Genomic DNA, 23,554 nt, shown 5'->3' with positions numbered 1-23,554 from the left:
TTCTTTTTACTACTGCCAGAAACTAAAACCACACTATTTGTGAGTATTGCCAGCCAGTTAGAAGTATTTATTGGCTTGTATTTTTGTGCTTATATCTGAAGCTTTGCTAACCTACTGAAAATTATCCAACACACACATGGACCATTTCATCAATTTATTTGTTGTATACAATGACTGATTTCTACCAGCATTTTACCTTCTGGCCCAAAGTCTGGATAACCAATTATCTGCCCAGTCAGGTGAAGGGTGTTTATCACTGGAAGTGGCTAAAATGACCCGTAAAGGAAACGTGAGACCCTATTTTATTATAACTAAAATGTACATGCACTAGCGTTGGTTAGTTTGGTCTCAAACAAAAATAACTGCATCTCCTTTCCCCTCCATCCTCTACAAACAAAAAGGTGGAGAAAATGGGAAACATATCTAGAAAAAAGCTGTTTAAGATGCAGATTCATTATCTCAGCTACTGTTGACCAAGACACATTATCAGGTTTCTTGTCTTCGCTCTGAGTAGGCCCAGCCAGGACACACAGACAAACTTCCAAGCCTTTCACCTGCAAAACCAGGATCCTGCACTTATATTTTATTGTTTTCTTTTCAGCTGAGAAGTTGAACAGGATCTTAAGCCCCATTACCTAAAGATCAAGCAAATGACTGCATGCCATGGCTTGCAGCAGCATGGAGTACCTGCTGCTCCCATGGGAGATCAAGCCCAATAACAAACGCTGTGATGAAATAGCTCTTACCAACAACAGAGAGGCCGGCCTGTTACAGGAGGTGACATCCCACTCGGGGGAGAAAGTGTTTTGGTAATTATCTAAATCTGACTTCATCATCAAACCGTCTGAGTACTGCAGTTCTCAGCTGAAGTGAGAAGCCACATCTGCCTCTCAAGATATGTAAAAATGGTTCTATTTTTTCAATATCACTAGAGAAACAACACTCTCCAGCATTTTATACCCATGCTGAAATAGTATACCCTCAGCTGTCTCTAATGGGCTGAAACAATATCCTCTCTCAATAACCCTGAACTTCGAGCAGTCTGAATGTAAAAAAATTCAGCTTAAAGGCTTTTTGTATTTCTAAGTGAAATGTGAAATGTCTTCTGTTGAATCACATATTTTCACTCCACGATCGGAAAGAAGGTCACCAGATGGCACTATTACACATTGTCTTTCTGATTTCAGACTCTTACTACAGACAAGAAGTTTTTAACAGTGGAAGAACTGGTAGTGCTACATTTATCTGCGGGCAAGTGTGACGAGTGGCATCTCTGTTCTAATCTCAGCAACCCTAACAAATTCTTCCAGAGGAGCTGTCCTCTGAGAACCAGATGCTTATTCATAGATTTAAATATAGAAACATAAAAAGAGAAGGGACCGTTCTCCTGTAATTTATGTCTCTTTCTGCTCAAGGACTAGCATATATCTGTAATGGGAACACATCACAGCAGGAATGCACACGCATTTGGCTATGCTGATTTCTCCTCTCTGGTAAGCAGAAATCCTATTCTCATTACACAGAGATTAAATGCCCTAGGTATACTGTAAATATGTACTTTTCTCAATTACACTGACAGAGAGCCAGCATATCGAAGCTGTATCTTGGACCAAATTAAAATGCATCTGCATACCTATCAGCAAAACACTGCATATGTGACAGTGAAAGCTGACATCTGAACCTCTCTCTTGATTGTCTTCAGCTCTTCCTTTAACAACATGAGCAGAAATATTAACCTAAAGACTCCTAATTAACATGAAACTTAAAAATGACCTGAGCAACTCTTCATTTGTATGTTTTATAATAGCAAACTATTGCTCATTTCTGTGGCTACTAATTAGTGATCCACTGATACTTGAGTCATTATTAACTCCATAGCATGTCAGAAGGGTAATTTACAATTAGACTTACTAATGCTTTAAGGTTGTAGGGTTCTTCTAGTTTTGTTCAGATACAGCTTTGTTGAAACCTTAAATAAGCTGCAAATAATTTTTTTCCTGACTCATAGGACAATGAAACACACGCAGTAATATATTAGTTTGCTTTCCACATATCACATGGTAGATATATTTTTTGTGTGTTATACTCCAACAAACTCATAACTGGCAAAACAATGAAAAAAATCATGCCATGAACTTTTAAGCTTGTGATAGAAATGGCCAACTGTCACAAAAAGTCCCAAGCCACACATGGTTGACCGGATCTCCATCTGCCAAAACACTGTCTCTCCTCCTGTATCTTGACTGGAATTTATGTGATAGCAGCATTAATGAAAGAAGTTTACTTCGTGACAAGTGTATCACTGGCACACATGTTCTGTCAGAGATGCCAGCAACCTTGCTAAAGAAAAAGACTGGAAAATATAGGAAACACAACTGTTTCTGCTGATAAGGAGCCCAACTTTTCAATAGTGCATCTAATATCACTTTCTGATCTCAATTACACTTATTTGCCTCAACTCCAGTTTGGAGGTTTCAAGCTGGTCTGGACATACAACACTCAAGTGGAACTTACCAAAACTAACAGAACTGACATCACAGGCCCAGGGTAGCACTGCCAGCAGTCACCACACATAGTTCAATCACATGAAAAGCATTTATCCTATATTTCTTCTTTTAAGCTTTTATTCATTTTATGAGGAATAAATTCATCCCCTAGACAAACAACTTTTGTCTACAGTAGCACCATATTTTGGAAGTACACTGAATAAGGCAGTAGATTGTTTTTCACAGAAAAGGTTGCTGTATTTTACCAAAAGTAAAATTAATAACCATATATTCTGTATATATTTCTGGTCACAGAAATGAGCAGTTCTGCTCAACACTGAGCTTTATATTTATCCCATGTAGCTTCATTAACTTAAGTAATCTTGTTACATTAGAAGCGTAGTGCACATCCTACAGTAATAGTTCTGCTTTTCTCAAGCCTAGAAAAACTAGATTTCCAGCAGGGTTGCCCTTGGTAGGGAGGTTAATACTGAGCAATATAGCTTCCTTCCAATACAAAAAGTCAGCAAGGTACAGAATGTCATCATGAGTTAGAAAATCCTGCTTCTCTTTTCCACAATGTTTGCTGCCAAGCAGCATCTTAATGGTCACAGCTTTCTACAAAGCGTGCTGCAATCACATAAAGTTCTAGCACTCTGACTCTATCCAAAACCCATTAAAACCAACAATGGTGAAATCCATCTACTGCAAACAGAAAGCCAGCCCCATGCAGCTGGTCAGCTCCCTGCAACGTGCAATCCCCGGCTGACGTTTGGAGCTGAAAGAACAGATTCTTCTCATGCTCTTAGCGTCAGGAAACACTTTGCTGTGTGGTCTTTCACAGGCTGCCAGGAAGGGTTTCTTGGCCCACGCCTTGGGAAACAATGATGGAACAATCTCAGCCCCTGACACAATCTGGAAAACCAGACACATCAAAACAGAAATGTCAAGATATTAGGAAAACAGGAAAATCATGGCTCTTTGTCCAAAATCTTCTGGTTTTCCTTATTCTGCCTTTGCTGCAAGAGGCACGGTGAACAAACTGCAGCCAGCACTGGCCCTAGAGTTGGTCAGGGAGCACTGGCTGAGGGTTGGTATTGGCTGGTCCTCCACACCCCATCCCCCACACTTACGAAGAACGTGCTCGTGTCTCAGAGAGGTGCCCAGCAAAGGGCAGATGGTAAATTTCAGGTTTTCCATGGCAAACGGACAGCGGTATGTACGGTAGGAAATTTGTGGTTAACATGAAATAACACATGCATCAGAATGAGGTATGGCATAAAACCATTAACATAATAGGAGGAATTTCACCTTTAAAAAAACAAATGTTTCTCATTACCAATTTCCCGTCTTTATGCCTCACTCTTTTATTCTCTTACTCATACATGATGATGCTATAATGACTACTTTGACAATTCTCATGATGCTTAAAAAGGGTGGTGGTCAGAACAGACTGCAACAGGAAAAAAGAGACGATGCTCTACATTTCATGATTGAACTATCATTGTCTTCTTGCTACACATAGACGTTGTAGCACAAATTATTTTAATGAGGTGACATCCAAAGGCATCCAGGATTTTTTCCCACGATTGAATAAGGTGTGCATACAATTTTACAAGTCCGAGGAAATTTGAGACATAGTGAAAGAAATTACCTGACCAAACTCCACCAACAAATCTGAATGAGCCATGACTGCAACCTGATTTCCTTTTCTTAAGGGACTGTGTGCACAGATGCGTTCTTCACAACAGTCTCTATTCTCTCACTGTATTGTAAAATATTTGAAAACAACAATTAGTATTTAATTGTGAAGAACAAACTTCCAAAAGCAGTGAAAAGCAGATGGAGCAAGAACAGTGTAATCTGAATTTTCATAATTAACCACCCATTTTTCCTTTTGAAGCTGGAGTTGCATAATCCTAACAAGGGTTTCCTCATTATTTTAGGAGCCATATACATTTTAATGCATTAATTGTAAATGTTCAGTCATCCACATTGAAAGCTAATGAAAATTTAATTAATTAATTATAGAATGGGTTAATCAGTTAACTGATACTGTAATTCTCTGAAACTTAAAATTATACCTCATTTATCAAAAAAGATAATCCAGAAAAATCTGCTATGAACCATCTATGTTAATAGTCTCCGTGGCTGCAGTGCCAGTGACTTTTCTATAAATAGCAGTAAGACTCACTTAATAGCTTCTTTGCCACATGCACCTCTTAGGAACCACATGTGATATCTACATACTGACATGAATATCCAGGCAGCAAATGAGATGTTCACAGACTTCATTAACACCTAAATACGCATTTTATTTCACTCAGTGGCAGGAAAAAAAAAAAATTTTGAATCTCTCCAATCTCAAAAGCGACCCTGTGCAAAACGACATCAGGTTGTCACGTTCACCACAACCTGATGCAATTTCAGGTGTTAGAAAAGGTAACACCACAATATGTATTCAGGTTATTGCAGTAAAAGCACAGGAGGCAGAAAAGGTAATACCATTATACTTATTCAGGTTATTGCAGTAAAAGCACAGGAGATAGCTTTTCAGATTTTACTAACCTATTCTTGTAGGTGATGGCACAAAAATTTTGCCAAATTTCAGGTCAGGTGAGGATTAATCCTTATGATAAAGATCCAAGTCACGTTTTAAAAATGCCCATTTATCTGTACTAATCTTAGAAGTAACCTGAGGAGATTATATTCATAGGTCAGGCAGCACAGCTAAACCAGATGAATCTGGAGCCAAGAGTTGGATCCTGCAATTGTTTAGGTCTCTAATTTCTCATTGGCAATTTTGAATGCAGACCAACTAAATCTGAAAATTAGGTAGTCCACATTTTTATTTTGCACCAATTTATTTACAGAAAATAAATCTCTTCCACTGTATCACTCACCAAAAATGTGCTTGTATGTATACCAATTAAGTAACCGTAAAGTAGAAGATTTCCCTACATTTCAGAAATTAATTAACTAACCTTATCCATAAGCAGTATTCCCCTTAAAGAGACAGACCCCTAAAAACAATGAAGGCAGCAAAGGTTTCAAGGGATGAAGTGTCTGAGAAAAGACAGCAAGTGCGCATATTGAGCTACTGTGCAGGCCTCAGAGGCAGAGCCTTGTGAAGCCCAAGTTTGTCAGCCACCTTCTGCTCAGATACTCACATAAAAAAGTTAATTCTTCCCTAACAATGTGGATTAATTAAAAAAAAAAAAAAAAACCACAAACCAAAAAACAAAGAATCTATGCATTTGCAAGTATGATTACCAGGTTTCATATCTAAGTTTGCAGTTTTAGATCTACTGCTAGATGGACCTTCACATAAAAATAGCCTCAAATACATACATTTTGAATAGTAAATATTAATACTAATTAAATCAGAATCTGGGATTCAAAATAATTTCCAAAGATACAATTAAAAACTGATTTTTGTTTCATATTTTACAACTTCAGCATCATCATAGAAATCTAGAAAATAAGGCACAAAGACTGTAAGAAGTTCACCTCTTGTCCAAGGAACTACATTTAAAACATCTACTTTACATGTTATTCCAGAGAAGAATTTAGGTGCATAACTTGTGTATGTATTTATTATTTCATTACAGTGCAAGAAGGTGACGTGGACATTCACTTTATCAGTTTCAATTATGCATCACTTAAAGGCAAACCCAGGAAATTTCCCTCAACGGTATTTGGTTTCTCAGAATGTAGCTTCATTTCCCAAAACACCATTCTTGGCTGCTAATAAACCTGCTTTAAAGTTTTGCTGGTTTGTGCTGTTGTATGGGCTTGTTTTTCTTCCTTCAAAATAGATGCAGGAGAAGGAGCTTAAGAACACAGCTCCAGATCTTGTGTTTTTGCAATGTAAAGACTAGACTATTATGGGCCCACCATATAATAATTGCTTTGAGATTAACTGATAATCAAAAAACTAGCCACATGACAGGATGGATCAGGCTGTGAAACACTGAGTGCGCCTTTCCATAAGCCTGTTTTGCTTACTACAAGCCCAGAAGACATTGTTTGCTTTGTTTACTAGGCGTGATTTAAATGGGAGGAGAGCAGCTCAGGGGCTTGGAATTACACAGTAGCACAGAGAGATCAGAGAAGCCGCAAGATCGTAATTCTCAGTGTCCTGACTTTTGGCTTTAATGTCACTTCCATCAAAATCAACAGCAAAGCTTGACATCAACTTCAAATCTACCTTATATTCAGTGTAGTTCTTTCTCTCATCAAAAGAAAAAAAAAAAAGTTAATTCCTGGAATTATAAAAATCTAAACCTACGTGCTTGTCCAAGTCCAATTTCACTTTTCTTCCCTACTATTTCTCCTAATATTTTTAAGGAGGTACAGTAATGTCAATGATGGGAAGAATTATTACGAAGGAAATCTACTAATATTTAAAACTTCGGCAAAATGGTTGCTAATAAGATTATGGTTACCAAGATGCTTCAAAAATAGCATGCCAATAAATGAGCCTCATATATGGTATCTGGTTTGTTTGCCAGTTTCCACCAAGCCTCACCAGTGCTTTATCTACCACTTTTCTCTCAGATGCCACATGTTTTGCCTTCCCTCAAGACCATTTTGCTGCCGATGTGCTGACCATTGTTTTTCTTGCACTCAGTAATCCAATCAAGCAAGCAGAAATAAACCTTCCTTGCAGCCACTGTAAAATGTTCTACAAGGCTTGAAAGCTATGGATTTCTAAGAAGATTAAATTAAAGAGAGAACCACATCTCAACTCTTAAATCCAAAACGAAGGCATGAGTTTGCAATTCAGTCCATGCCTGCTACTGAGCCTATTGCTGGTATTTTGAGAGTCTGTATTTCTTTACACATCTCCATGTGTGAGATTGCAAATCAGTATTTATTTCCCCTGGCCCTTAATATGAAAGAAGAGGTTCCATGCTTTTGGATGGTAAATATATGTACTATATATTACATTCTAAATATCCCTACAGAATTGCTTGGCAGCAAACAGTGGACAAAGGAAGTTATCCAAATAAATCAGTAAGTCACTTCAACACCAATATGTTTTAAAATACTGATTTTCAATATTAATATTTGCAAATAATTACTAATATATTAGCAAAGGTATGTATGAATATATTTGCAAATAATTAGGGGATGGGTCTGGCTACTCTTCTATTCCTTTACTTGAGAAGATATGCTTTCTGGGTAGATACTTCAAGTGAAGAAAGTAATACTTCATATTCACATCCCAACTCACTGCACCGTTTCTTGCTTATGTAATAAATTTTAATCACTGTAATTCCAGCTGTTGGCCTTTCCTCTGAATAAGAAATGGCTTTTCTCTACATGAAATGTCATGTAGTAAAGAATAGTGCCCTGGGCCACTCCCATGATAGAATCAAGTCCTGATTACCTCACTGGAAAGCAAGAAATCATCGCACTCCAGTGATGCTGACCTCCCGTTTGTATCTCTGCAGAGGCACAGGATAGCAGTAATTACTAATATGATACATTAAGGTATAATAAAATATGTCAATAGCTCAGTACATCATGTCCTCAGCCTCAGGCAGAAGTGATTTGTTGCCTGGAAGGAGTCCAAATTTAAGGAGAAAACACAGACATACTTCTCTGAACAGCTAATCTGGGGGAAAAAAAAAAAAAGAGAAATGTGCTGCTCAGAAATTTTAAATATTTGAGTAAGTCTTATGGAAATGGGTTACTAGGCAGAGGACAAGTGAAATGACGTGGGAAGCACGCAAATTACCATCCCATGGATCTCCACGGTATCTCATTGACCTTTCATGTGACTTACATGGCACATTTCAGACTCATGATTCTATATGCAAGTGTGCCTGTGTACACATATGTGTGCCCACACAAATGGTCAACGCTTTTAGCACAGACTGAGATGATACAATTAAAAGGTTACAAAATCACTCCATTATAATGTGTAGAATAAGATTCTGAGTGGCAGCAAGTAATGATTTTATCTCAGAAACTGAACACAAAACCAAATGGCATTATTCCTCCAAAATGTAATCCATTATCATTCTCTGACTACATTTTAGAGGAATTTTGCCATAGGTTTTGAGTGAGAGGAGACCCAGGTATTCTGTCTGTGGCTTCTGGAGAGAAACTAGCATTGCTGTGCCTGCTTCAAAGATACATATGGGTAAAAACTCATTCTGAACTGGAGAACTTAATTGTTTTTAATGCTTTTCACTATAGGGAGGAAATAATAACCACTCCTTAATCCAAACTCTGCAGAGTATTTCATAATTATTCATATCTCTGTAGCATTTAAAAAGCCGGCAAAGATGAAGCCTTCAAACAATATATCCCTCCACTCAGAAATATCCTAAATTAAAACAAAATGTATCAAATACATACAACAAATATTAAGAATAAAGCAGAAAAATAGGAATTTTTAAATAACAATAAAATAATACAGAAACAAAAAATAGCTGCTAGACAGCACGATGCTTTCAAATTACTTCAGAAGACTGCTTTAAAAATGTGTAAGTAACTTAATAATATGAACTACTTCTAACTTTTGCCCTCCACAAAGGAATTTTCAGAGTTCCAAAATCTGGAGTTTTCCTCTCAAACATATGATTTCTATAAACTTCAGCTAAATAATAACTTGGTGATTTTGCCTGGTAGCAATTAAAGGGATTTAATTAGTAATTTAATAAAAGCTTGCACTACAAATTAAACAACAAAATTAACATCTGATTAATGCCCAAAGAGGTGGTCATCCTCTAGCCTTACAAACCCTGCCAACTTCAACTTTCTCCCTCAGGCAACAGCCTACATAACTGGACAGGTCTAAAATAATACCCTGAAGGTCACCAAATACAGGCTGTGACAGCGGACGTGCCTTTTTCTTAGTTGTCTACATCCGCCAGAGTTGTTTTACAGCAATGCGAGAGGGTGAAAAGTTTACACTAGCTGGTTATGCAATAAATGTCACTGGTATTACCACTGACTTTAGACTAGACACCCAGCAGTAAGCAGTTAAGAGGTGATAAACCAGGATTAATTCCTGAGGAAAATTTATGATCAATTTGTCAGTGTAGGATGCAGTACAAACTCCCTACTATCTTTATTCTTTCTCAAACAAGAAATTATTTTGCACCAATCTATTCTTCCCCGAAGTGTAGCACTTCATAGTGGTGTTAATATCATTACACATGCACATCTAAGCCTATTCTCACACACTCACCTTGAAAGTCATCCAAGATCATTGCTATTTATGGCTATTGAGTAGATTAATAAAATTTCAGTGATACAAAGGACAGTGGAATAGTGATGGAATACTGCAAAACACAGCAACTGAGCAGTAACTACTCTTTGAAGTGCCATGATGAAATCATATCTGACAGGGACAGTAAAATTATCCAGAGTGAGCCACTGTTAGCTGAAGCAAAGCAGCAGTTACACCCGTTAGATAAAGCTGCTTTGGAGGCAACGTGAGCTCTGAACCCCGCACCTGCTGTCACAACAATTGCACCATCAAAGCTTAAAACTCTCGTTGCCCTCCCAAGCCACAAGGCTCAACTCTACTGCCAGCAAGGCAATGCCTCTTGTTCCAGCACTGCGTTTTTTTAATTTCCTCTTTTCAGATACGAACACACATAAGCCAACAAACCATCAATGGCAGTAAACAGCAACTGTATTTCGTCAAACTTACAGGTGTTGCCTGCAAAATAATGAAATATGTGGTAATGTGCTACAATATTTATTTTCTGCCAGATACAACTGGTTTGCCGAAAGTATGCCCTAAGGCTGCTCTAATTTAAGATTTTTCAGCTTGCCTGCAACACTGACCTGCACTTAATAACACAATTGCAATAATTTCAAACACAACAATTTACTACAAAACCAAACTAAATCCAAACCATCTGATCCTCCTGCTTTCCCAAAAAACAAAATAAAGCACCAAAACTACTATTTTGACATAGGTCCTACTATGCAAAAGATTCTGTCTTCCACTACATGCATCATGGACTTGCAAAGATCATATAGAGAAATAAACTATTTCTCTAAATTACTTCCTGGACATCTATGTGTAATAAATAATCAGCAATTCAGTGACAGCTCGGATGATGAGGAAAAGGCTGATGGTGTGCTAACTATAAAGAAGGGTAAGCATATATCAGTGTACATAAAATTACATGCGTGATGAATTATATTCTTCTTACCAGGCACTCTGAACAGCATTTATCTTTTTCCATCGTGAGCTACTGAAGGGAGGAACTGTGATACATTTGTCTAAGCACCTAGTGTGTTGAAGACCAGATTATCATCTTGGTACTTTGGTATGAAGATTAATAATAGTTAAAACATTTGTGTCTATGTTAAAACAGAAAAATACGGAGTCAAGAGCATTCTATGAGAAGTTCTTATTGACAGCCCAGATATCCAGAATTTTGAAATGCACAGCTAAGTATTACTAAGGTATTTGGTTTGTACTGATAAAACAAGATAGTGATTTTCAAGAGAACTACTTAATGAGGCATTTTGGATTAACATCAGAAAACCAGTCACCTTTCTTTTTCTAAACCACCTGTATCTCATCTTATGACACATAACAACTGATCTGCACATAATAAATTAATTATCTGATTTTGCTCTATCTTATCATTTTATGATAAGCTGCCAGTGACAAAGAATTTGTATCTCTGGTTTGTGGCAATAGCACATTTACTGCTGCACAGGTTAAGAGAACCAGTCGTAACGTTAAATAATAAAAAATTATATTTAAATAGGAGCAGGCTGAAATACAAAGGAATACTGCAAATCTAGGTTAAGGTGAAGGAAAGACCATTCTGCATTCTACAGAATTAGTAACAGCACTAGTCACAGTTTGCAGATTAGGCAAAACATTGTAGCTGATGGGGGAGAAATTAAGAAGTGTTATCATTTATGTTAAAGTTTATAAAATAAACATCAAAAAATGTTGCTAAATATATCAGAGATGTCTTAATCATTCTGAGTATTACAGCTGTTTACTTAGGCTCATCTCCAAGACATCGTCCCGCTTGTTCTATACCTTGTATATAAAACACGTAGTACACATTCATCCCACATAGTATAAACTTTCAGACTTCCTCTGTCTCCATATTTCTTTGCTTTCCTGAGTGAGATTTTGAATTTTGGTCAAAAGGACCAAGGAAAGCTATTTTAATTTTAAAATAATGGTACTGGCATTGATTGCCATTTACCAGAAGGCACTCACTGGTTTTGTATGTCTGCTGCCTGTACCTAAGGGGTAAAACTCTAATAAATGTCCAAATCCCACATTGCCTTGCACCACCTTTGTAAAATATACAAATGTCCAAACACAAGTAACAGAGAATAGGAACCCAGACCATACACATTAGGTTCAGTACTTTCAAAAGCTTTCTGCACAGAAGACCTCTAATTTCTGTAGTTAAAAGCCCAGCTTTCAACACCACTAGACAAGCACAGGCACATATTTTTAAGAACTGTTATGATCATTACACTTTTCCACTTCTACACCACTTTTGTTGGAGGACTTTTTTCTGTATGAACCTACTATCCATTATGTAGTAACAAATTCAAACTCATTAGATCTTATCCTATACTTAAAAAAGCAAAATTCCAGGATTCTTGGAAACATTTTCAGAAGGAGAAAGAATCCAAAAGAGGCTGTTTTCTCAGCTCCACAGTTGGCAGTGGAACACTGACTCCTGCTAATAAAACCAACAGGTACCCAGATCATTACGAGGACAGAAACACTTCATCAAACAATTTTTTGGCATGGGACTCTAGTGGTGTAGTGCTGGCTGCCTAGGGAGCATCACCACTTGGAAAGGCCAAGGCCACCCTTAAGTCAGCAGTGCCCAAAACAGCACTGTACTGTGAGACCCCCAAAGCTGCAACAAGCACTGCCCTGGGGCACCTTCCATAACTCACGTCCCACTTTAGAAAAGACTGGTACCTACACCGATTTAAAAACACAGTATGGAGGGCTCACTATTGCCTTTTAAAACACAGGCAAAAGAAGTAGCAGGGGAGAAACCTGTGCCTTGCCACCCAAAACTTCTATATGCTGAGGGGGGCATCACATGGAGCAGTGAATGTGGGAGATCACTATGTAATTGCATGAAAGTTGAGCACTCTCACCACCCGAATCTGAAGACCTTGTAAAATACACTGGATTTTGTTAAATATTAGTGATGGAGATAAATTTGGAGAACTAGGTTGGGGAAAAAAAGTAGTGGAATATGGGTTAGATGGAAAAGCAGTACTATGCTATTTCACCTGGGTCTAGCATTTTTTGAACAAGCCTAGAAGCTAAACTATGGCATTAGCTTAAAAGTGAAGATCTTTCAGAGTTTAAGTACATTCAAGCAGGCAGATATTTTGAGGTCTGGCATACTGATTTTGGGACTGAAATTCCACCTACAGTCTCCTACAGCTCGCACATCCTGATGAGGAACTGGACCAAAGTACCCACAAGTGAGATGACAGAAGGAAAACATTTGTAAGGTCTCCCTACTTTGCATCTGCATATTCCTCTCTTTGTACTGCTTCTAGCACAACAAATTTGATCATGTCTAGAGTTCTTCTGAAATACAGCACGGTGAACATTTGCCAACACAGCCTTTTTTGTGCAGCCTTTGAGAAGTATCATCTGACTTAATATTATATATGATTTTTATTTCTAAATATATTGATAGATATGTTGACCCCGTGCTGTTAATTAAAAGTGGCACAAGTTTAGCCTTCTTTTTCCCAGTATAATTAGCAAGGATTGCCTAATGAATCTCAGTGGAGAGCCATGATTCAAGAACATTTAATTTATACTGCACTTCCATGCTGTCACTTCCTAATCGTTACCAGGGTACGTACATACAAAACTAAGACTCCAATGGTAAAAACCACTATAATCATTGCTTTGTAGTCAATAAATTGCTGAGAGGTACCAAAATAAACTGAGAACCTATCCATTTCATTCTAGTAATGGTTGCACGTACAAAGCATCAGCTTTGGGGTATGTCAGTACTAGCCCTAAATTGAACTGACAATGCTCAATACTCAAGGCAAATCAACTACCAGTTACTGCTACTGTTACTGGAGTAACATTAAGTTAAAAGAGAAGCAACCTGAAAGTTTTGGAGATAATAAAAGCAGAAAAAAATGTAACAGAAACCCAGGCTTTTCTCAAAACAAAATACATTACAAGGTCAGTGATGATTGGCATGTTCCAAACACCTACTTAATGCAACCATCTTGCATATGTTGGTATACAAGATCCAGTGACTTATAGCTCTGTTTTCACACACATGCTTGCACAAGTAGACCTACTTTGAAATGTCTGTAGAATAAGACTTGGATCTCCCTATGCGCTATGAAACATCACTTTGAAATACCTTTCCTTGGTGGTGAGAGAAGAAAGGCTATTAGCAGATTCCAGTTTTTCCTGATGTGTTTCTCCTTCAACAAACACATATTAGATCATACATTATAACAGTGACTGTGCCTTGTAGTGTTAATACAGCCATCAATTAGAGAAATACCTAAAAATACTGTTAACAGCCCTTCCTTTAGAATGCAAACACTGCCATTAAATACAATGTGGCAAAACTTGAGATCAGTATACATCTCAAAATATCACACACAAGCTATTAATGTTTTGTAAGACAACAAAATTGGCAGTAAAATAATGTCAAACTATCTCTTGTTGGTAAAAATAGCTGATTTTCCAAATACAGTTCTCTGTAAATGTAGAAAAACTGCAACTGTCTTGTATATACCATAAGCTATTCATCTAAAATGGTACTATCAGTGAAGCAGATGTCATTGCACAATATCTCTGTGCCACCCACATTCTGTTCTCCTAGTTGCCAAACAGAACTGTTTTGAGTTATTTATTGAGCTATCAGAATCAAGTGTTTCTGCAATGATCTCCATGCTACATTAAAGAAAAAAAATAACTAAAAAACTGAAACATAATTCCATGTGATGCTCTACCATGATCCAATATATTCAATGTCTTCACCAATTCAGACTACTAAGAAAAGACTGAAACCTCAGCAGGAGGTCAGAAAAGTCCTGTTCTTTAAGAACTTTGTACATCAGCTTTTTCCATTTTTCTCTTTCTGTCCCTTATACTCAGTTTCAAGCTTCTGTTTTTAAACATCCTCACTCAGCTGAGGAAGATTTGAATGAATAATAAAGTTTCCTTCCCAGTCCTAGAAACTCATCTGTTCTTTACAGGATAATGACACAAAACTTAAAAATCATGTCGCAGAATAAGTTAGGTTGGAAGGGACATTTGGAGGTATCTGGTGGTGAGATCACACTACCTACTGTAAGGCTCATTTAGGGCAGCCCACAGAGCTCAGTGTCACTTCTCAGGGACACATCTCAGTCAGCAGATCCCATATGCTACCCTAAATTGTAGAACTTGGCAGTTTGGTTTTTATTTTGTCTTTCCATTCTCTCCTGTTTTTCCACTTCACTCCTTTTTTCCACCCTTGCCACAGTGATCTCTGGAATTCACCAGTCTCAGACTGACATCAGTCTTCCTTTAGGATCAAATAGGGCATGAGACAATCCACAGCTCACACCAGACCTTGCCAATGCACTTCATGAACTCTAAATGCAAAAAAAACTTGTAGTCTGTTCCCATTAGTGTCACCAAATCGTTGCCAAAATTCAAGTAATCAGATTTTCTCAACCTGTACCCTTTAAGAACCCAGACTGCATTTATTTGAAACCTTGTGAAGGAAAATAGTGAGCACAATGGAATTCACATGGAGTACTCTGTCACTTGTAACATAAACTGACATGCCACAGGAAAAAAAAAAAAATCTGAAAAAATAGATAAGTTTGAATAGTCACAGTGTTAAAGAATTAAAGCATTTTTTTTTGTACTAGAAAACAGGGAAGTGAGAAAGAAATCTAAAAGACATCTAGAGATATGAATGCATTCTAGCAACTCGGTGAATACATCTAGAGCAAACGACAGCTAAGCAGAAAAATCATTTTGTATCTAAGACCTTTCTCTCATGGGAAATACTGTAAAACTTTATTTAACGTTTCAAGAGGACTAACAGTAAAAGTACTGAAATTAACATTAAAATACATTTTAGTGTCTCAGAGGTTTTTCATCTGATCAGATTTTTACTCTTTGGTACATGTTTGCGAATAAGCCACCTAACCCTTCAACTATCCAGCTTTATGATGCCTTATTTAGACCTCTCAACCTTGCTGAGCTGCTTTCAGATTACAACACAAAGTCTTAAAGGTAAATACGGCAGGCACAGTTTTTAGCAGAACACTTGCCAGTTTGGCAACAGCAGAATCCACAACAGGTAGGCAGGAGTATAAGTTAGAGGAAAGAAGAGAATTTTCTTTACACTCCTAAAAAAAGTTCTTTCAAGTCATTCCAATCCACTGATTCCAGAGACCTGCCTAGCAATTCTCTGCCCTAAGAGAGGGGAAAAGTGAAAAAGTTTCCATTAGAAACAACCAAGATTGCAAATTCTGCATTTGATATACTAATTTGATCACATAAAATTTTCTTTTGGATTGATACAGCACACTTTCAATGAGTAGAAACAATATAGGCTGACAGCTAACACTGTGAAAATGAAGCATCCTTTGCCACCAAAGCCAAGACTATCACTTCTGCAATATTTATAACCCCAGCAGATTAGGAAATAAGCACCCATGTGCATTGCAACACTTCTCAGACTACAAAAATATTTCATTCTTTGCTTTACGCAATAACTTTGAAGCTGAAAATCTTAGGTATTTCTATCAGGTTTAGGACTATGTCACAGTTCCAATATTTTTTTTTCTTTTTTTTCTTTTTAAAAATCAATGTAAAAAGCAACAAAATCAATTATCTAATAACTGTAAATAAATTAACATGTAACTCCACTGTGATTCTTTCCAAGAATATAATCTGTGACATCCTTGCTATCAGAAAAAATTTGTTCATTCTTCCTGCTAAGTGCTGTTCAACTGAATAGAAAAAAGCATTAGTAATATTTCAAAATTTTAGATGAATATTCAAAAATCTGTCTTTACAACATGGGTCATTACAAGAAATACATGGTGTGATACCTTCAGAAGCAACTTTTCACCAGCAAGCAGAAAAGCCATATGAGCTAAATTACAACAGAATTAGAGCATTCCCTTCATCCCCATCTAACCATCAATGATTTACAAATACACAAGTTCATCATTTTAATTAACTTCAAGTTAATTCATTAGAAATATCTTCATGAAACATATGATGCAAAGCTTGTCTTTTTAGGAAAATTAGACAGTTTTCTGATTTTTTTGTTCCCTATCTGAATGCCGTGCATTTATAATCTGAATAAACTGTAAGAAAAAGTAATTAATAAATAAAAAAAAAAAAAAATAAATGAGTGCTCCTAAAGGTTTGTTGTTGTTTTTTTAAATCAAGTCTATCTAGAGTATTTTAAACATTTATTATGTTCAATGTAACTCACAAATAATTTATTCTTCTATCCAATTAAAAATAATTGAGTGCTTACCACAGTATATAGCTCCTATGCCCCACCCTATAGCCTGGACAAGGCAACGCAGTTGCAGTTAGATTCACATCTCCTTCAAATCCAGTTTATGGACAGAAGATTGTGGATTAAACAGTTGCTTCATATACCATAGTCTCTTCCTGTCATTACACACATATAGCACAAACTGTGAAAGCAGTAACAATGCACCATGAAATATTGCATTATTTAGAAACCAGCTAATGCAGTTAAAGAAGCCTTTCATTCATTAGGGAAAATACTTCGTTGGTGTTGTCCTTTCTTTTCATTTTCCTGTAAAATCCCAGTTATGCATTTTGAAAAAGATGAAGATGAGCATGCTGATTTCAGAAAAGAAATGGAACAAAAAGGAAAATATAAAATTAGAAGTGTATAGGTGTTAAACTTGGCTAGAACATTAAAAATAGATAATTTTCTGGTTTTATTTTTAATGGGATTTTTTGTGGCTTGTCCTAAAACTGAAAACACCTGCCTGTACTGATAAAATATGAGTTTCTCTCTTCAACATTAGGCATATAGGCAGAATCACCAGTTTTCTGTGCGTCACAGGCAAGTAGCCCCTTCTCTATAGTTACATGTGGTCTGTCTCTCTATCCTCCTGTTTATATGTCTGTACATGTACACCAGCGGATTGTCTTTCCTCTGAACCACTTATACAGGGCTGTTAAGTAAAAGAAACAAAATAGTAAACAGTTCTGTGATACTCTGAATAATTACTGGATAATAAAACCTTATCTGATTAATAATGCCATTGTCATGTAAAAATAGAAATTTCAATTTTAATATTAAACATTCAATTAATGCCCTGCTACATACGTAAGTATTTATGGGTTAAACTTCGTAAGTGCCTCAAATATAGCCAGCTTTAAGAAGAGAGCTGTTTAAAATACAACAATAATTCCTGAAGACTGACCAAGCCCTCTGTGTGTAAATTCCCTTCTCTACTTGTGGCCTGATATTAGGCCTAAAATTAGCTTGATTAGTTGCAAATACCATGAACAGGAAACCATCCTGCTTAAACAGAGGACCTCTGCCTTTTGCCATTGTGGTCACTGTTTTTCCAGAGATTTTTTTCACATAATTGCCGCTAATTACAACTGAAAGTTAATACTGTATTATCAGCATCAGTAGATGGAGAATATGTATAAAAAACCTTTGTATACTGTTCTATTTGCTTTTTTGAGGTAGAAAGTGCACTAAAAGTTTTTAAAAAGTTAAATTTTGTCACAAGATCCTCCCCAGATACTGCCACTGCTTAATCAAAAAGCTTAGGGAAAAAATAGTAGCTATACCTCAGACCTCATCAATGTGCCAAAATGCTGAGTAAACGTTTATGTCTTTGCTGGCATTTTGTCTGTGTGATTAGGATAATTCTGGAGTTAAAAGCTATTGATTTGCTAAAGGGTTGCAGTCCTATCGGACTGATTAAACAAAAAGATGCTTTAGCAAAACACGGAACTTTTTTATACTGCTTATTGTGCTTCTTAAGGATCCTTATGTTAGGAGGCCTCAGCACTTACAAGGACATAATTACAGTCATGCTAATTAAAAATTGACCAACCTTTCCTTCAGCGTCTGCTGTTGTTACCTTCTCAACCTTGTTTCTGTTTAACAATTTCTTCACCCATTCTTCTACTTGAACATTGAACTTCATGAAAGTCACATAGAAAAAATATGCTGTCAGGAGCGTTAGGCTTTCCCACCACATGATCAGGTTATCCAGAAAAAAGATGATTAGTAAGATCAAATCAACGATGTAAAAGGACACATCCCGGAAGAGTGGCCACCAAGTAAGGTTCAAGATCTCTCTAGAAAATAAAGCACACATTCCAATAACAAACAGGATATTGAACACGGCAGATCCCACTATTGTACCAATGCCGACATTGCTGTGGGAGATAAACACTCCTATTAAAGAAGTGAAGAGTTCTGGGGCTGACCCACCAGCAGCCATGAAGGTTGCCCCTGCCACATCATCAGATATGCTTAGTTTTTCAGTGATGACAGTCAAGGAAGGAACAAAGAACTCATCGCAGACTATGGCTAAGGCTATGAACATGTAAATCATTCCAATTACATGGAGGATCACTGCTCCCTTCCTTCTCTCCTCAAGAGAGAAAAGGTCCTCAGGGTACTCTCCCTTGGCATGATCATCTGTTGCATTGTTGTGCTCAGCTTCGTATTTCATGGAATCATGTAGGTCTGGAGTGCCATTTTCATTCTCTTCTGTGATATCCAACAGAGTTCTTTGGTGCCCACGCACCTGCTTTTGGCTATCTAGGCTGCTGGTCAACGCCATGCTATGTGGTTCCATCTTGAAAAAGGCACTAATTGAAAGAGAAAAAGTACTAATGACCACTACAGTGACAAGAAGCCCTATAATTCGTATCAGTCTCAGTTTTTTCCTAACATTCTGGTGCCGTCTGCAGCCAAACAGTGGTTCTGTCAAACACCACTCCTCCAATACACCAGCAATAGTTTTTTTCTGAAGAGCCATTTTGTGTTCCGTGTGAGATGCCAAGAGAGTCAGATGGATCGTTCCTTCTTACTTTTCTCCAGCTTTGAAGTTAGAGGTGCTTTAAGAGGTTTCCCAGAATCGAGTACCTTTACTCTTCATAGAAGATTTTCTTCATTCGTCTTAAAAGGACAAACAGGTATTATTAATACCAGTGAAACAGCATGTGATTAGAAGCTTCTAAAAAGCATTTTACAGACCAGGTTAAATTTAGAATTCATAGCAGAATATTACCAACTGTAACATAATACCTTGTCACATCCCATCAGACACAGCAGCAAAATGTTTATTTCAGCAGTAACCCTGCAGATAATAGTCTATCAATACGTAGATCACTTTATGCCTCATACGCCTCTGAGCCACTGCTCTGCTAAATTCCTTACAAAAAAATCCTAGTGGAAGGTAAAAACTGTCCCCAAATGTGGTGTAAAAATGAAGAAAATACTATTTTAATGGAAATACCAAGGTTTATTACCTTCTGTAATTACTTTCCACCATGATCATGTAACTTCCAAATCCCAAATGCAGGGGCAATAATGTATGAAAAAGCAATCAAAGTGCTAACAAGCATCTCATCAGACCTTTAGGCAGCTGAGGAGGTATTAATTGAAATGTTATGCATGCATAGAGCAACAGTCATTGATATGTAGGTGAAACACTACGCTGTTGGAACAGGATAGCAAAAATCTAACACATCCACAGCTTCTTTAATTTCCCTGCAAAATAAAACTCAAGTTTACACAGAGAACTCAGCTTGCTTCTGATCAGACCTAGGACACTAGCTTGGACTAGCTAAGACGAAATTTTCTTTCACCTCTGGTTTTGTTTTGGTTTTCACCACACATTCAGCTATAAATGTAGGAAGTTACTAAGAATACCTATGCAATAAGTATGTTTTTACAGTGTTCCTCTTACAGATCCTTAGGAAAATGGTTTACATTTACATAAGAGTTGATCCTGAAACAAGTGGGGAGAAATTAAACTATGTCAGAAGTACTACTCATGTATGCTAGAGATGACTATATTAGAGCAACATCACTTTTAAAACACGAAGAAGCACCAAATAATAACAGGTGCTTTGGATATTGAATTTTAAGAATATATGTAATGTTGAAATAATTTATGTATGAATTATACATAGTAAGTTTCATCTTACACAACACAAAATATAAAACACTTTTCAAATAAAACTGATTACTACTACTTCCTATTACACTCAAAAAATATTTTGTCACACCACTTATCCAAGTCATTTTTAGTAACAGTTGAGTATTGAACAGTCTATTCATCAGTAAAAGAGTTATTTTGTATTCTCAAATACAGAATTACAGCTATTATACATATTTACATAAAAGTTATTAAGTCAGGTGCAGTTTCTTTTGATTTTTGAACAGCTTCTATACTAAGAAGATGTCATAGAGACATTTTCCATCTGCGAGATACAGCGCCACAGCGGAGATATTTTATTTTCCACCTTAGAGTCACTGCTCGCCGGACTGCCACAAAAACGTTAAGCGGCAGAGATCTCGGACCGGCGCTACCGCTATGTGCGCAATTTACGGCGGATGGGGCCGGCTACCCGACACCCTTATAAATCACGCGAAGGGGAAACGGTAAAAGCGCCCGAGCTGGCCCCTGTCCCGAAACCCCCCCAGCAGCGTCCATCCGCACAGATCCCGGCACCGCCGCCCTGCCCGCCCGCCGGGGATCCCATCGCCCACCGGAGCGCAGCGCCCGGTGCACCGCAGCTCCATCTTCCCCGTTCCCTCATGGAGCTGCCGCAGAGCCTCGCCTAACTAACTCAGCCCAAGTTCGCACCGCTCTGCTTCCCACCTCTCCGCACCACACAAACTTTTTCCTCTCGGAAAGGGGAGCGGGTCCAGTCCCAGCGAGTCCTCCAGCCCCGACCGCGGACAGACGCGGAGACACTGACCGGCGCGCTCGGGGCACAGGGCACCCCTCAGCAGCCAGGTACCACCCATGGGGGCGTGCACTTGGGGAGGGGAGACCCCGCACCGCCGCAGCCTGATCGCCGCAGCCCAACCCCCGCCCGCTTGCCCAAAGCGGCGACGCTCACCGGGAGCTGCGCTGCGCGCCGGCCCGCGGGCGCTCGGCAGGGGAACCGGCATGGGCAGCCACCGCCACGGCCCCGAGCCGCGCTGTCTGCGGCGGGCGGTGTCCGCGGCCTCCGCACCGCCCCGCACCGCCCCGCGCAGGCGGGGCAGGCGCCCGCCCCCGCCCAGGGCCGCCGGGGCTGTCACTGCGCACGGCAGCACCCCCCCCACCCTTCCGCGCCCGCACAGGTAGTTGGGTTAGTGGTATTAACAGGGGTGCTGGGGTGTGTTTGTGTTTTCTTCTTTTCCCCTTTTTGATTAGCAGATTGAGGTAAAATTCAGTGCTTCTAGCAAAGATAATCCTCCAGGACTGCAGTAAATTTAAAAGGGAGAGGTCTTCTAATCAAAATATCTGTTATTCCAAATGTTTTCTGAAGGGAAATGAGGAAATTAAGGAAAAGGACGTTGCATTTTGGTTTTGATTTTTAGGAGGGCAACATTTCTGCTATAAAAGTATTAACCATTGTTCATTTAGTCATTAACAGAAATTTCTTAAAGCCTCATTTCAAAGTTGTGACAGAGAACAGTAAAGTTGCACTGAACACTCCAGAAAGTGGGAAGTTTGTATCCAGAACTGCCGTTTTCTATTTTAGTCTCTGTCTTCCAACGTAGATACTTCCCCAATAAATTGTGCTTTGTTGAGTAGTTGCTTCATTATTCAAATACAATGAAACTGATGTACTGTATCTGTATCATAGCGAATTCCTGTGCTACATGCTGTAGATCCACCAGAGCGTACAGGGGCTACTCCTTTGAAATACCACTTGCACTTCTGCCGTATGCGATTGTTAGAGAAATACACGTGGTGACCCAGGGAAGCACTGAAGTCACATAGTGTGGGCAGGCTAACATCCCAGGAAGACCCTCATTGTGTCAGGGCAGCTGGGAAAGATCTTCATGTGGAAATCCTTGAGAAATGGAGAAAGCTCCCAAGTGAGAGCAGGGAGATTCAGGTGGGTTGGATGGGACACCAGCTGAGCTCTGGGAAGTGTTTGGTCAACAGCTCACTAGCACTACTCTGCTTTCAGTGGTATCCTTTTCACATTCTGAAAAATTTACTGTAAATTTTTCAGTCTTTTGGGGCTAAGGAATAACACTGATTTTTACTTCTATCTTCTTCCTTTGGAACCTCCTTCCTTTGGAACTGCCTGAGTAGGTGTAGGGTGCGTAGTCTATTTGCATCTCCACACGGGCAGTTTGCAGTACCTGGGCAGTTTGGGTTGCCTTTGTGTTGACTGGAAACCTATAAACTCTTCTAAAGAGTCATGAGATGGCAAAACTGGATACACCAAAACACAATAGGCATCCTAGAGACTATGTGGACATGCAAGAGATGCAAAAGGTTCAGACCATATTTCCAAAATTTCAGCAATTTCATTACATATTAGGAGGTTCTCAGTAGTGCCTGACAGCTGATATCGGGTACCTGTTGATTATCCAGACTTACATTGTTCACACTCAGAATGATGCAAAGAGACATGTAGAAATTGTTTTAACCATCCTTGTAGAGCCACCACATATATAAGAATTAATTGAAATACAGATTACTGTCTGTAACCACATATGCAAGACACAGGTGAAGTGGCTACATCTCCAATATCCAACCTGTGCCTGCTATGCAGTGATGACAGGGATTAAAGGTCAATATGCTTCTATGATTTCTTGTGCCTGCTGTATCATTGGCTTGCAGTCTGTGAGGAATGGCCACTTGTAAAAGATACCTGAAAGATGTTCTCATGGCTTCACAAATGGCCAGAAACAGGCTGGGATGTGCTTGTAGTACCCCAACTTATATCGATTTCTGAAATAAAAGTGGAAGCTGGTGAGTTTTGTGAGGGAGAATGTGTAGAAAATTCCCTATAACACCCACTATAATTATATTATCTACTAACAAAA

At 38.4% G+C, this 23,554-nt stretch overlaps 1 protein-coding gene across 3 annotated transcripts in view; it reads right to left on the bottom strand.

Annotated features, from left to right (window-relative positions):
* SLC24A2 (solute carrier family 24 member 2) overlaps nucleotides 1–21,745 on the bottom strand; it is a 111,976-nt gene extending 90,231 nt beyond the window's left edge. For 2 of the 3 annotated variants that reach the window (XM_065860725.2, XM_065860726.2), the window contains exons 1-2: nucleotides 21,622–21,745; nucleotides 18,591–19,666 (exon numbers count right to left, since the gene is read on the bottom strand). In XM_065860725.2, coding sequence (XP_065716797.1) covers nucleotides 18,591–19,526 — 936 coding nt within the window. In that variant the 5' untranslated portion in view covers nucleotides 19,527–19,666; nucleotides 21,622–21,745. Of the gene's footprint in view, nucleotides 1–18,590; nucleotides 19,667–21,377; nucleotides 21,473–21,621 lie in introns of those variants that run through there. The other variant, XM_071802198.1, reaches the window with a different exon arrangement.
* Nucleotides 21,746–23,554: the final 1,809 nt, after the last annotated feature.

Source organism: Patagioenas fasciata, chromosome Z (genome assembly GCF_037038585.1).
Source record: "Patagioenas fasciata isolate bPatFas1 chromosome Z, bPatFas1.hap1, whole genome shotgun sequence".
In the NCBI taxonomy this organism is placed as follows: domain Eukaryota; kingdom Metazoa; phylum Chordata; class Aves; order Columbiformes; family Columbidae; genus Patagioenas; species Patagioenas fasciata.
The sequence above is the reverse complement of the archived record's forward strand: the minus strand, read 5'-3'. Positions and strand labels throughout refer to the sequence as shown.